The following is a 15,000-nucleotide window of genomic DNA, read 5'->3' as shown; positions in this document are numbered from 1 at the left end:
ATGTTATTATTATTGAATATTAATTCTAGGACATAATTAAGCAGCCAGTCGGTTTGATAATGAGCGGCACTGAGTAAAACACACTGGTGCTTGTTCACTGGTTTATTAATAAGCTGTCAGTAACTGAGCTGATGATGATGATGATAAAGATGATGATGATTATGATGCGTCTGATATGAATTAAAGGATCAGTAACGACGAGCGAAGACGAAGAGTAAAACACTTCTAATGATCTCTATGAGCCGATCGCACAACACTCACACACACACTAACATGTGACAGAACACAGTCACACCAACATCATTCACACACCTTCAACATTCCTCACATCATCAGTTTATTCACTATAGTTTAGAAAATGGTGATAAAATATGAAAAGAACTCAGTTGACATTTGAAAGGTTTTGTGTCAAATGTTAGACTGTCTAACACACACACACACACACACACACTTGATATTTGACAAGTTTTGTCCATCCTTCTGTTAGACTGTCTCTCACACACACACACACACACACACACACACACACACACACACACACACACACACACACACACACACACACACTTGATATTTGACAGGTTTTGTCCATCCTTCTGTTTGACTGTCTCACACACACACACACACACACACACACACACACACACACACACATGATATTTGACAGGTTTTGTCCATCCTTCTGTTAGACTGTCTCACACACACACACACACACACACACACACACACACACACTTGATATTTGACAGGTTTTGTCCATCCTTCTGTTTGACTGTCTCACACACACACACACACACACACACACACACACACACACACACACACACACACACACACACACATGAATTATGATGAATATCTGTCAGCTGGTAAATTTAACTACACAATTAGATAATACCAGTTTAGCTCAACCAGTGACCAAGCAATGCTTCAGTGTGTTCAGTGTGTGTGTGTAAGAAGACCATTAGCAGTTACAGACACACACACACTTCAGCAGAACATCACCAGCTCACAGTGGCCCGGTCAGTTCTGCTCCTATATTTTTGCTGGTAGTCTCTGTATGAAGAGTTTTGGGTATAATATGTCAGTGTACTGTGTTCTGCTCTCCTCACTCACACTATAGTGTCCTGCACACACCAGTGGAACAATATCACAACCGATATCTGGAGTCTGAATAACTTTTGGTTAGAGTGTAACGTACAAACCCTGTTTCTGCCATATCTGATCTCTCTGCTCACGCCATAACCATGTAGACCAGCTGACGTGATGTGCGGTCGATACTGGTACTGATAATAAACTCGCCCACAGCAATAACCAGCAGAAATCCATCCATTAAAAACACATTCATTTTTTAATTCAAAAAGGTTTACTATGAATGTTTGGATATTTGTGCAGGAAAACGAGACAAAAATATACTGATATTTTGCTGCAATTTTTCTAGAGAAGCTAATTTTTTTCTCATAACTGTGATATAAACTTGCAATATCGAGAAAACAAGTAAGAAATGTGGGATATAAAGTCACAAAGTGGCAACAAATATTGTTCTCTTGAACAGAAATATTTTGGAAGCTTGTTTCTGCCACAGAATGAAAAATAAAAAAGGTAATTTGCGACTTTTTCTCTCACAATTCTGACTTTTTATATCAGAATTGCGTGATATAAAGTTGCAACTGCGAGTTATAAACTCAGAATTGTGTGATATAAAGTCAGAGTTAAGAGATGTAAACTTGCAATTATGAATTAAAAAAGTCGCAATTATAATGTTAAATGTTTTATAGTGGCGGAAAGAAGCGCTGCTTTATATTCCACATTTAAAACCACAGCGAGCGACTGTAAACAGCATTTGATTAGTTTCCACAAACTGAGTGTAAAGATCGTTCTGTGAAAGACCGTCTCCTAACTACACCTTCCAGACCCAAACTCCTCTGCTAACCGTCCGTGTGAGGGAACAAACATTCCTCTTCCCTCCTTCACACTCGTCTGCCGTCTGGAGCTTCATTTAAAATTCATGAAGTGTGTTAAAAGCTGTAAAGTGTGTCGACCGAGCCGCTCTGTTGAACATCTTCAGGCGGTAAGAGTCTCAGAGCCGACGAGACGTTCTGTCCTCTCACATCACATCACATCACATCACGATATCACATCACATCACATGACATCACATGACATCACATGACATAACATGACATCACGTCATCACATGAAAACAAACGCATAACATCACAACACATGTCATCACATGACATCACATGACATCACAACACATGACATCACAACAAATGACATCACAACAAATGTCATCACATGGCATGACAACACATCACATGACAGCACATCACATGACATCACAACAAATGACATCACATGACATCACAACACATGACATCACAACACATGACATCACAACACATGACATCACAACAAATGACATCACAACAAATGACATCACAACAAATGTCATCACATGACATCACAACACATCACATCACATGACATCACAACACATGACATCACAACACATGACATCACAACACATGACATCACAACAAATGTCATCACATGACATCACAACACAACACAAAACATCACATCACATCACATGACATCACAACAAATGACATCACAACAAATGTCATCACATGACATCACAACACATGACATCACATGACATCACAACACATGACATCACAACAAATGACATCACATGACATCACAACACATGACATCACAACAAATGACATCATATGACATCACAACAAATGACATCACAACAAATGTCATCACATGAAAGCACAACACATGACATCACAACAAATGACATCACAACAAATGACATCACAACACATGACATCACAACAAATGTCATCACATCACGACAACACATGACATCACAACACGTCATCACATGACATCACAACACGTCATCACATGACATCACAACACGTCATCACATGACATCACAACACATGACATCACAACACGTCATCACATGACATCACAACACAACACATGACATCACAACAAATGACATCAGAACAAATGACATCACATGACATCACAACACATGACATCACAACAAATGTCATCACATCACGACAACACATGACATCACAACACGTCATCACGACATCACAACACAACACATGACATCACAACACGTCATCACATGACATCACACCACATCATCACATGACATCACACCACATCATCACATGACATCACAACACATCATCACATGACATCACAACACATGACATCACATCACATGACATCACAACACATGACATCACATGTGACCGACACAAGAACACTAGAGCACAGTGAGCATGAGGAGCTGGTGCACTACAGAGGGGTCATCAGCCTTCAGAGGGAATCACTGATCAGATCCTTCCATATTTACAACCGCTGCCGTCATCAAATATTTATCACATGAGAAGTTAATGAAACACTTATATTCATATAAATATTGTGATGCACATGAGAGAACTGAAGAAACAGCAGAAGGACTCACAGATATGAGCGAGTGCAACTTATCATTTATAATGCAGAGAGTTCAGAATTGATCTGCATTATCATATTAGTTTTAATAATATTACCTTTAATTTTAGTGTCCAAAAGCAAAAATAATCAAATTTAATTTAATGTTCATCCAAAACAGGGCACACCTGTGTATTATATACTATTATAGACCAATATACATTTTTAATTTCATAATATTCAGTATATTAGAGAACAATATGAACCATTCTTGAATCATACTGTATATAATATATTATTATTGGCGAATATAAACAATAATGTAATAATTAATAATGTTATTGTATATAATATATCTATATTATATACCAATTTGTATCTTTTTGATATATACGGATGATATTAAAGTCCTCCAGTACAGGAATGTGACGCACACGATCCCATGGGAATCACTGCTGCCATCATAATCATAATCATAATCATAATGAGGCGTTATCATGTGATCTCTGGTGGAGCCGAAACGAGCAATTACTGAAGAATCCCAAACATTCAATCCCACTCCCAAAGTCCACATCCCTGATCACACACACACACACGCACACACACACACACGCACACACACACACACACACGCACGCACACACTGAAGGCTGGCATAAGGATGTATGAATGTATATCGTGTTGCTGAGTAGGCAGTGAGTGGATTTTGCTTACTAAACTACAAGCTCATCTAACGTACACAAACACACACACTCTCTCTCTCACTCACTCACTCACTCACTCACTCACTCACTCACTCACTCACTCACACACACACACACACACGCGCAATTAATAGACTGAAGGAACACCGATATAAACATCAAAACACAGTAAAGTGCCTTTTGAAATCTTGTCAGATCTTATTACCTGCTGGCTTCTGCAATGTACACACACACACACACACACACACACACACACACACATAGTGTGCTGCATCCTCAGCTTAAAAGGAATTCAATGCATATGATTTTTACCTGCTGGACAAAACAGCTGAAAAATCACACACACACAGACACACAGACACACACACACACACACACACACACACACACACACACACGGTGATGAGTTTCACACAGGTCTCCATCCCTCACATCATCAGCAGAACAAGCATAAATGCAGCTACAGTAATTAATATTCATTAACTGAATTGTTATTATCTAAGACGCGAGCTTCAACACACACACACACACACACACACACACACACACACACACACGGTTCCCACAGAACGTTCTTGAGCGCCAAGGAATGTTAATGTGGACCTGGAACAAAGACAGTGAGATGTGAATGAGTGACCTAATGCAGACTTAATGAGCACTGCTGTGACACACACACACACACACACACACACACAGACACACACAGACACAGACACACACACACACACACACACACACACACACAGACACACACACACACACACAGTCTGTCAGCAGACTCTCACAGCGAGTGTTTGTTAATAAACTCGTAGGGCGAGTGGGAGGAAGTTCATCTGTGAAACAGACGGTTCTATCAGACGTCTCTCACACACACACACACACACACACACACACGGATCCGGATCAGACCTTGAAATCATCACACACACACACACACACACACACGGATCCGGATCAGACCTTGAAATCATCACATACACACATGCACGCACGCACGCGCACACACACACACACGGATCACATCAACAACATGCCGTCAGCTCTTCACTGATTGGCTGATGTGTGTTTGTATCATGCGTGTCACAATAACCCACAGAGTTAAAAAGAGCTCGACTTCCTCTTTCTATTCCAGCGACTTCTTATAAACCGACGTCCAGAACAGAAGCTCAGTCATAACTCATAACTGAACTTCCAGACATTCATAAACATGAGAACAACATAAGAATCTGCAGAAACACATGTGATGCATTACAGTCAGCACACACACACACACACACACACACACACATCATCATGGCTAAAGCGACTGTGCCGATAACATGTTTCACAGGAGCCGGTTTGCTGGGCTTGTTTTGCAGGTTTATTAGAAAGATGACAGATTCATAAATAAAAGATTAATACTGAAGCTATTTGATACTTAGACTGAAAACAAGCAAACCACAGACGAGCAGAGTGAAGATCGCTTCAGTGACGTGAACTAAATATGGTGCAAAAGTGCAGCCTACTCCAAATACATATATTGATATTCTCATAAACCGCGTCCATCAGGCAATGATTCCAGAGCTTCATGATTGACAGCTTCATTGAGTTTCTTCTGGAGCACAATCTAATCCTCAGACCTGTAGATCGTTTGCTTTGTTCCCGAACAGGGACTTTATTATCGTCCTTCACGACTGAACGAACATGATCCTCGCTGTCAGTCATGTGACACTGAGATCTCCGCTGCCACACCGGACGCACGCGAGGAAACTCGTCCGGAGTTCTACATCATCAGTCGATGACGCGTTCGGTGATGTGAGCTGCGCTACACTAGGGATTGAAATGGTTGCTACAAAGAAATCTCAAATGTTAAGTTTGGTCACGGCTCATCTTGAAAAATAAACACAACTTGACGGCCGTCGTGGGAGACGCCACACTGCAGGACTGGAGTCAGGACTCGCCAGAATTCTGTCGGAGATCAAATCTGATGCAACGGTCATTAATCGGCTGTCGGTGAACATGTCAAACTAACGTTCACAGATTTTAGCCTAGGATCAGAGGATTCCTAAACTGCTCCGAAGCTCAACCTTCAGATACCAGTTTAGGTTTAAACCAGCAGTTTATCTGAAAGTTGAGCTTCGGTTGAGTTTAGGTTGAGCTTCGGTTGAGTTTAGGTTGAGCTTCGGTTGAGTTTAGGTTGAGTTTAGGTTGAGTTTAGGTTGAGCTTCGGTTGAGTTTAGGTTGAGTTTAGGTTGAGTTTAGGTTGAGCTTCAGTTAAGTTTAGGTTGAGTTTAGGTTGAGCTTCAGTTGAGTTTAGGTTGAGTTTAGGTTGAGCTTCAGTTGAGTTTAGGTTGAGTTTAGGTTGAGTTTAGGTTGAGCTTCAGTTAAGTTTAGGTTGAGTTTAGGTTGAGCTTCAGTTGAGTTTAGGTTGAGTTTAGGTTGAGCTTCAGTTGAGTTTAGGTTGAGTTTAGGTTGAGTTTAGGTTGAGCTTCAGTTGAGTTTAGGTTGAGTTTAGGTTGAGCTTCGGTTGAGTTTAGGTTGAGCTTCGGTTGAGTTTAGGTTGATCTTCGGTTGAGTTTAGGTTAAACTTCGGTTTAGTTTAGGTTGAGTTTAGGTTGAGCTTCGGTTGAGTTTAGGTTGAGTTTAGGTTGAGCTTCGGTTGAGTTTAGGTTGAGCTTCGGTTGAGTTTAGGTTGAGCTTCGGTTGAGTTTAGGTTGAGTTTAGGTTGAGCTTCGGTTGAGTTTAGGTTGAGCTTCGGTTGAGTTTAGGTTGAGCTTCGGTTGAGTTTAGGTTGAGTTTAGGTTGAGTTTAGGTTGAGCTTCGGTTGAGTTTAGGTTGAGTTTAGGTTGAGCTTTGGTTGAGTTTAGGTTGAGTTTAGGTTGAGCTTCGGTTGAGTTTAGGTTGAGTTTAGGTTGAGCTTCGGTTGAGTTTAGGTTGAGTTTAGGTTGAGTTTAGGTTGAGCTTCGGTTGAGTTTAGGTTGAGTTTAGGTTGAGTTTAGGTTGAGCTTCGGTTGAGTTTAGGTTGAGTTTAGGTTGAGCTTCGGTTGAGTTTAGGTTGAGCTTCGGTTGAGTTTAGGTTGAGTTTAGGTTGAGCTTCGGTTGAGTTTAGGTTGAGCTTCGGTTGAGTTTAGGTTGAGCTTCGGTTGAGTTTAGGTTGAGCTTCGGTTGAGTTTAGGTTGAGCTTCGGTTGAGTTTAGGTTGATCTTCGGTTGAGTTTAGGTTGGGTTTAGGTTGAGCTTCGGTTGGGTTTAGGTTGAGCTTCGGTTGAGTTTAGGTTGAGCTTCGGTTGAGTTTAGGTTGAGCTTTGGTTGAGTTTAAGTTGAGTTTAGATTGAGTATCTCTGAGGTCATGACCTGCTTTATGGCTCGTCATGTGATCAGTAAATATGAGACGTGATCAGATGACAACAACTTTTATCTTCTCATTAATGAATGAGTTTGCGCTGGTAAACACTCAGAGAGTGAAGCGCAGGAACATCAGAGATCGTTTCATGATATGAGATATGAGTCAAAATTAATAAAATACATCAGCCAGAAGATATAACCACAACACACACACACACACACACACACTGCTCCTCTGACACGACCAGCACAACTAAACACCGGAAACTACCCAACATCCTCTCGAAACCTCAGTCATGTTCAGGAGCTGCACTCACACTAATGCCAGCGGCTGCAACTACACACACTTCACTACTCCTGCACTATCACACACACACACACACACACACACACACACACACACACACACACACACACGCACACACGCACTTCACTACTCCTGCAGTTAAAATAAAAATACAATAAACAATAACTTTGTTTAGTGTCGGTTCATGATGAAGGCCGAAACACACGTTAGTCTGGGCAGAAAATAGCAGAGCGTAATCGTTCAGGTCGAGATGAGATTACACTGCAGGATAATCTGATGGGATTAAAGCGCAAGCAAATCCAGCCTGTGTTTGTCCTGCAGTCACACACACACACACACACACTTTACTACTCCTGCAGTCTCACTCACACACACACACATACACACACTTCACTACTCCTGCAGTCTCTCACACACACACACACACTTCACTACTCCTGCAGTCTCACTCACACACACACACACACACACACACTTCACTACTCCTGCAGTCTCACTCACACACACACACACACCACTTCTCCTGCAGTCACACACACACACACACACACACACACCACTTCTCCTGCAGTCATACACACACACACACACACACACACACCACTTCTCCTGCAGTCACACACACACACACACCACTTCTCCTGCAGTCTCACGCACACACACACACACACACTTCACTACTCCTGCAGTCTCACACACACACACACACACACACACACTTCACTACTCCTGCAGTCTCACTCACACACACACACACACACCACATCTCCTGCAGTCTCACACACACACACACACACAGACACACACATACACACACACACACCACTTCTCCTGCAGTCACACACACACACACACCACTTCTCCTGCAGTCTCACACACACACACACACACACACTCTCCCTCACACAGATATTTCCCGCTGCTTCAGCGCATTATCTCACACTCGTGGACGAGCTCTCTCTCGACTGCAGAAGCTCAGATGTTTTTTACACAGAAATCCTCTTTTTAGCGGCTTGTTAAATGACGTGTCGAAGGGCCACCAGATTTCACACGACGTCACTGGCAGACACACACACACGTTTCATAAGGTCACTCGCCGTTCGCCAGACACACCCTCACCACTGATTATTCTGCAGAAACCAGATGTTTTTTTGTCTTTATGCCTTAAAATATCTTGAATGTAACTCGACACCCTTCCCTCATTTAGTATGCGCGGTTCTATGTATATGCGAACGAGCCCCGCCTCCACTCACTCACTCACTCCCTCAGAGATCCACTGGTGGACGAGCACACGTTGATCTGATTGGTCAAGGTAGTGTGTGACGTCAGAAACACCAGCGATTTCAAACCGTGTTTTTGAGACTGTCTTTTGTTCACTGCAGTTTTCTCACTTTGCATGTAATGAGTCTATATAATATATTAGTTTCACCTTTTAAGTTGAATTACTGATATAAATGAACTTTTGCACGATATTCTAATTTCCCCGTGCGACTCGTGACTGGTTCAGTGGTCCAGGGTCACATGTTTGAATGAATCCGTGGTGAAATGAAGCATCCTCACCTTCCCCGGGATCGTTCCTCGCCGACGCCTCCAGCAGCGCGACGCTGGCCGCGAACGAGACCCTCCGCCGGCTCTCCTGCGCGTGTGCGCGCCGCTTGTCGTTCTTGCGCTTCTTGTTCTGCATGTCCTTCTCGTACACGGCCCATCGCTTGAGCTGCTGCGTGCGGCGCTTCTGCGCGGCTCGGAGGCGCTCCAGACTCGGCACTTTATCCAGATTCTGCAGCTCCGTCAGCAGCTCCAGGTGACTGGCCATGATGAAGATGAGGATGATGAAGATGAGGATGAATCTAGCAGGGACTGGAGCCTCTCCCTGCCAAACCTCCAGCCTTCATCCTGGACCTGAGGAACACACAGACAGCATTAGCTCCACCAGAGTCGTTTAAACCCTTATATTGGCACAGTAATATCCTATACTAAACCTAAACTAATCTTGACAAACTATATATAATTTTAAAGCTTACAATCTCTAGTCTACATATTTGGTGACTGATTTTCAAAATACATAACAGAGGAGCTGTAATTTATCAATTTGCAACAATAATATGTTCATCCTCCTGAGGCGTGTTCAGACCTTTATTTTGAAATAGTGATGAACATGAAAAATCATGAAAGAATGGTAGAAACCTCAGTTTGTTTTCATGCCAAGAGTTCAGAAGATAGCATCCGTTCAATTGTTTTAGAAAAAAAAGGTCTGAAAATGTTTTAAATATAAAGAAACTATAATAGATTCAGCATTAGTGATGTGGCGGCGAGCTATAATGCACACACGTGATCTTTTGTGTTTCTTAGAGGTTGAGTTCATTTCAAAATCTGCCAAACTTCCAACACTACTTCTGAATAGGATGTCTACTTCATAAATTGTATGAAAATTGTAAAAATAATGGTTCAGACTCAAACCACATATGGAGATGGAGACGCCCTTATATGGGCAGTGATGTCCACTAGTGGAGAAGTGTGGTACTGCGCCTGAACTAAATCTCACTGAACGCTTATCTTCTGATATCAAACTAATATTTGAAACACAACTTGTTCAGATTTTTGTCTTTGATTATTTTGCCGTTTTAGAGTCCACCAGGTTTTGAAAATATATATTTTAAATAAAATATGAATAATACAATTTTCATGAATTCCAAAATTCTATAACTTTTTTTTTTGTTTAACTGTCTTAATTTATTTCACTTCTACAAAAATCTGCCAAGTGTCTTCTTAAAAACAAGACCAATCTACATATTCCAAAGCATTCTTGAATTACAACCATTTAAGTTTGTAATGTGCATTTTCATGTCTATTAATAAAAAGGGGGGGCGCTTGATAAGGGGTTAAAAGACGCGAGTCATTTTGTACCCACCACCTTTTTAGAGTTGCTATTAACGATACACTAAACCCACGATTCGGTCCGTATCACGTTTTTTTTTGGGGGGGGTTTAAAAATAAAAATCTCCATGTTTTCAGTGCTGATGCGGTGTTGACGTGTTCATGACACATGTAAGGGCGGCGCTGCCAATAAGGCACATAAAAGCCGTCACAAAGAACCGGCTAAAGTAATGATTATGAATATGTCACATATAGCAAGGAGACGTTTAAATGTGTTAAAAGTGTTTTCTGTGTCGGCTGCAGAGATGAAGTCGTCGATGCTGACTCGTGATCTTCGCACTAGAGAACGCGCCGGAGAGAAATGCACTTCTCGTACGGATTACATCGTTTTCTTTCCTTTTGAATTGTTCTGTTTAGAAGTATGATCTCCAGCGTTCTGTAGATCATAGATATATTTCTCGGGTCTGTGAGGCGAGTAGGCTGTGCGGAGTTTCGGTTCATTTCTGAGACGAGCTCCGGTTCATGCGCCGGCGCCTCCGAGTCGTCGTGATATCTATTATTCAATTCAATTCAATTCAATTCAAGTTTATTTGTATAGCGCTTTTCACAATACACATTGTTTCAAAGCAGCTTTACAGAAAATGCATTTCAAAAATATACATACAAAAATACAGTTAGTTAATCATGAAATTTAGGGCATAACATATCGCCGGCGTTGGGTCGTCTCTTCACAGGCGTCGAGTCGTCTCATCACAGGCGTTGGGGCATCTGAAGTCTCCATGAGAGGCTGGATACATAACTGGAGCTGACGAACTCTATTTGAGTTATCTCGGGACAGGCGTCCCGAGATAACAACAAAAAAGGCAGATGGGAAATAATTAGCGTAGCTGCTGTTCATAATATGAATGCATTTGATCTGATTTAACTGTAGTATAAAAGGTATGAGATGCATCATGTGAATGCTTGGCTAAAGAGATGCGTCTTTAATCTAGTTTTAAACTGGTAGAGCGAGTCTGAGCCTCGGACAATATCAGGAAGGCTATTCCAGAGTTTAGGAGCTAGATGTGAAAACGCCCTCCCTCCTTTAGTGGACTTAGATATCCTAGGTACGACCAGAAGCCTCGAATTTAGTGATCTTAAAGAGCGCGATGGATTATATGGCGATAGAAGATCTCTTAAATACACAGGAGCTAAACCATTTAGGGCTTTATAGGTCAGTAACAATACTTTGTAATTGATACAGAACTTAATAGGTAACCAGTGTAGAGATGATAAAATTGGTGTTATATGATCATATTTTCTTGACCTAGTAAGAACTCTAGCGGCTGCATTTTGGACTAACTGTAGCTTGTTTATTGAGGATGCAGGACAACCAGCTAATAGAGCATTACAGTAATCTAGTCTCGAGGTCATGAATGCATGAACTAACTTTTCTGCATCAGAAACTGATAGCATGTTACGTAGCTTAGCAATGTTTCTAAGGTGGAAAAAGGCTGTTCTTGTGACATTTGAAATATGATTTTCAAAAGACAAGTTGCGGTCTAGTATAACACCCAGGTCTTTTACTGTAGAGGATAAAGTAACAGGACGTCCATCTAGATTAAGGTTGTATTGTAAGAGGTTTTGTGGGCAGTTTTTTGGACCAATCAGTAATACCTCCGTTTTATCTGAATTTAATAGAAGAAAATTACACGTCATCCAATATTTTATATCTTTAACACACTCTGTCATTTTAGATAATTTAGTGTTATCATCTGGTCTAGATGAAATATATAATTGAGTGTCATCAGCATAACAGTGGAAACTTATTCCATGTTTTCTTATAATATTACCAAGTGGCAGCATATAAATTGAGAATAGCAGGGGGCCTAATACAGATCCTTGCGGCACTCCATAATTTACTGACGTTATCTTTGATTTTTCCCCATTTAAATGGACAAAATGGTAACGGTCTGATAGGTACGATCTAAACCAGCTTAATGCCTGTCCCTGAACACCAGTGTAATTTTGAAGTCGATCTAAGAGTATTTTATGATCTATAGTGTCAAACGCAGCGCTAAGATCGAGTAAAACTAGTATTGAGATACAGCCTTGGTCAGAAGCTAAAAGTAAATCATTTGTAATTTTAACCAGCGCAGTTTCTGTGCTATGATGTGGCCTGAATCCTGACTGAAACTTTTCATAGATATCGTTTTCTTGCAAGAAAGAGCACAGTTGAGCGGACACAACTTTTTCAAGTATTTTAGACATAAATGGAAGATTTGAAATGGGTCTGTAATTTGCTAGGTTATTTGGATCTAATTGTGGTTTCTTAATAAGAGGTTTTATAACTGCTAGCTTGAATGTTTTTGGAACATGTCCTAAAGATAAAGACGAGTTAATAATATTGAGAAGAGGCTCTTCCACTACAGGTAACACTTCTTTCAGTAGTTTAGTGGGTATTGGATCTAATAAACATGTTGTTGGTTTAGATGCAGTGATAAGTTTATTTAGCTCTTCCTGTCCTATAGTTGTAAAGCGCTGTAGTTGTTCTTGAGGGGCGATAATTGAGGCTGAATCATAAGACGCTGTCAAAGATTGTACATTTACAATTGTGTTTCTGATGCTTTCTATTTTCTCAGTGAAGAAATTCATGAAATCATTACTATTAAAATGTAACGGAATATTTTGTTCAGGTGATGTCTGTTTATTTGTTAATCTAGCCACAGTGTTAAATAAAAACCTTGGATTGTTTTGGTTATTTTCTATTAGTTTGCGGAGATGCTCAGCCCTGGCTGCTTTTAGAGCCTTTTTATAACGTGACATACTGTCTTTCCACGCGATTCTAAAGACCTCTAAATTAGTTTGTTTCCATTTGCGCTCTAAGTTACGAGTTTCTCTCTTGATAACATGCGTAGCACTGTTGTACCATGGTGCTTTAGTTTTCTCTCTAACCTTTTTTAGTCTAATTGGTGCAACAGTTTCTAATGTACTAGAGAAAATGGTGCTCATACTGCTAGTCATTTCCTCTAGCTCATCTGTTTGTTTGGGTTCACTGAGGAGCGGAGATAGATCAGGTAAGCTATTCAAGAATCTATCTATAGTGGTTGGAAGGATTGTTCTGCCTGGTCGATAACGTGGCGCAACATGACACATTTCAGCCGTACGTAGTATGCAAGTTACCATGTAATGATCAGTGACATCATCACTTTGCGGTATAATATCTATATTGGTTGGATCGGTTCCATATGATATAATTAAATCTAGAGTATGATTAAGACGATGAGTGGGACCACTAACGTTTTGCTTGACCCCAAAGGAGTTTAATAAATCTGTAAACGCAGCTCCTAACGCATCATTTGTGTTATCAACGTGTATGTTGAAATCTCCAACAATTATTGCCTTATCGACATTGACCAATAGATCTGAGAGAAAATCTGCAAACTCTTTTAGGAAATCAGCGTAAGGCCCTGGCGGTCTATATACGGTAGCCAAGGCTAGAGATAATAGGGATTTCTTTCTTACATCTAGGAGCGTAACATTTAGAACAAGTACTTCAAACGAATTAAACCTGTGGCCTGTTTTCTGAGTAACATTAAGAATATCTCTATAGATTGTTGCAACACCGCCGCCACGACCAATCAGACGGGGCTCATGCTTATAACCGTATCCTGGTGGAGTGGACTCATTAAGACCGAAATAATCATTTGGTTTAAGCCAGGTTTCAGTAAGGCAGAGTACATCGAAGCTATTATCAGTGACCATTTCATTTACAATAACCGCCTTAGGTGTAAGCGATCTAATGTTTAGAAGACCTAGCTTTAGAAATTGTTTTTGTTCACTAATATTGAGATTTTCTGGTTTAATCACAATTAGATTTTTCTTAGATCCTACAGTAGATTTATTGTTTGGCCTCACTAAACGAGGAATAGACACTGTTTCTATATAGTGTTCTACACTGGTACTTATATCAATTAATTTGGGACAGCAAAGAATGTGATTTGGACTTTGACTTACTAGTCATATGGTGTGTAACGTCTTGGAGATGTTGTCCGACAGAACAGCCGCTCCGATTCTGCTTTACTTATTATTTATTAAATCCAGGCAATTGGTTGATGAAACATTGATTCAAATTAAGATACAATTAATACAAAATGAAATTCACTTTAAAGAAAGGCTTTGTGCTTTCTGTTTGAGTCTCTGTGAAAGTTTTAAAGCATCTTTTAGTGCCGATTTCAGAGCGGTCGCGTTCGTAACATTGTTTTTTCCTCATAAATGCGAACACGAATAATAAAATAAAATGAATAGTTTATGTTCTGTGGAGAGCTTACATTAGTAA

The 15,000-nt window shown here is 40.6% G+C and overlaps 1 protein-coding gene across 3 annotated transcripts in view; it reads right to left on the bottom strand.

The window, feature by feature from the left end:
• ppp1r16b (protein phosphatase 1, regulatory subunit 16B) overlaps window positions 1–15,000 on the bottom strand; it is a 69,686-nt gene that overhangs the window by 31,645 nt on the left and 23,041 nt on the right. For all 3 annotated transcript variants that reach the window (XM_079627293.1, XM_079627294.1, XM_079627295.1), the window contains exon 2: window positions 9,369–9,707. In XM_079627293.1, coding sequence (XP_079483419.1) covers window positions 9,369–9,621 — 253 coding nt within the window. In that variant the 5' untranslated portion in view covers window positions 9,622–9,707. The remainder of the gene's footprint in view (window positions 1–9,368; window positions 9,708–15,000) is intronic.

The sequence above is a fragment of the Phoxinus phoxinus genome (assembly GCF_949152265.1).
Source record: "Phoxinus phoxinus genome assembly, chromosome: 11".
NCBI lineage: Eukaryota > Metazoa > Chordata > Actinopteri > Cypriniformes > Leuciscidae > Phoxinus > Phoxinus phoxinus.
Note: the sequence above shows the minus strand (reverse complement) of the source record. Positions and strands in the feature narration are given on the sequence as shown.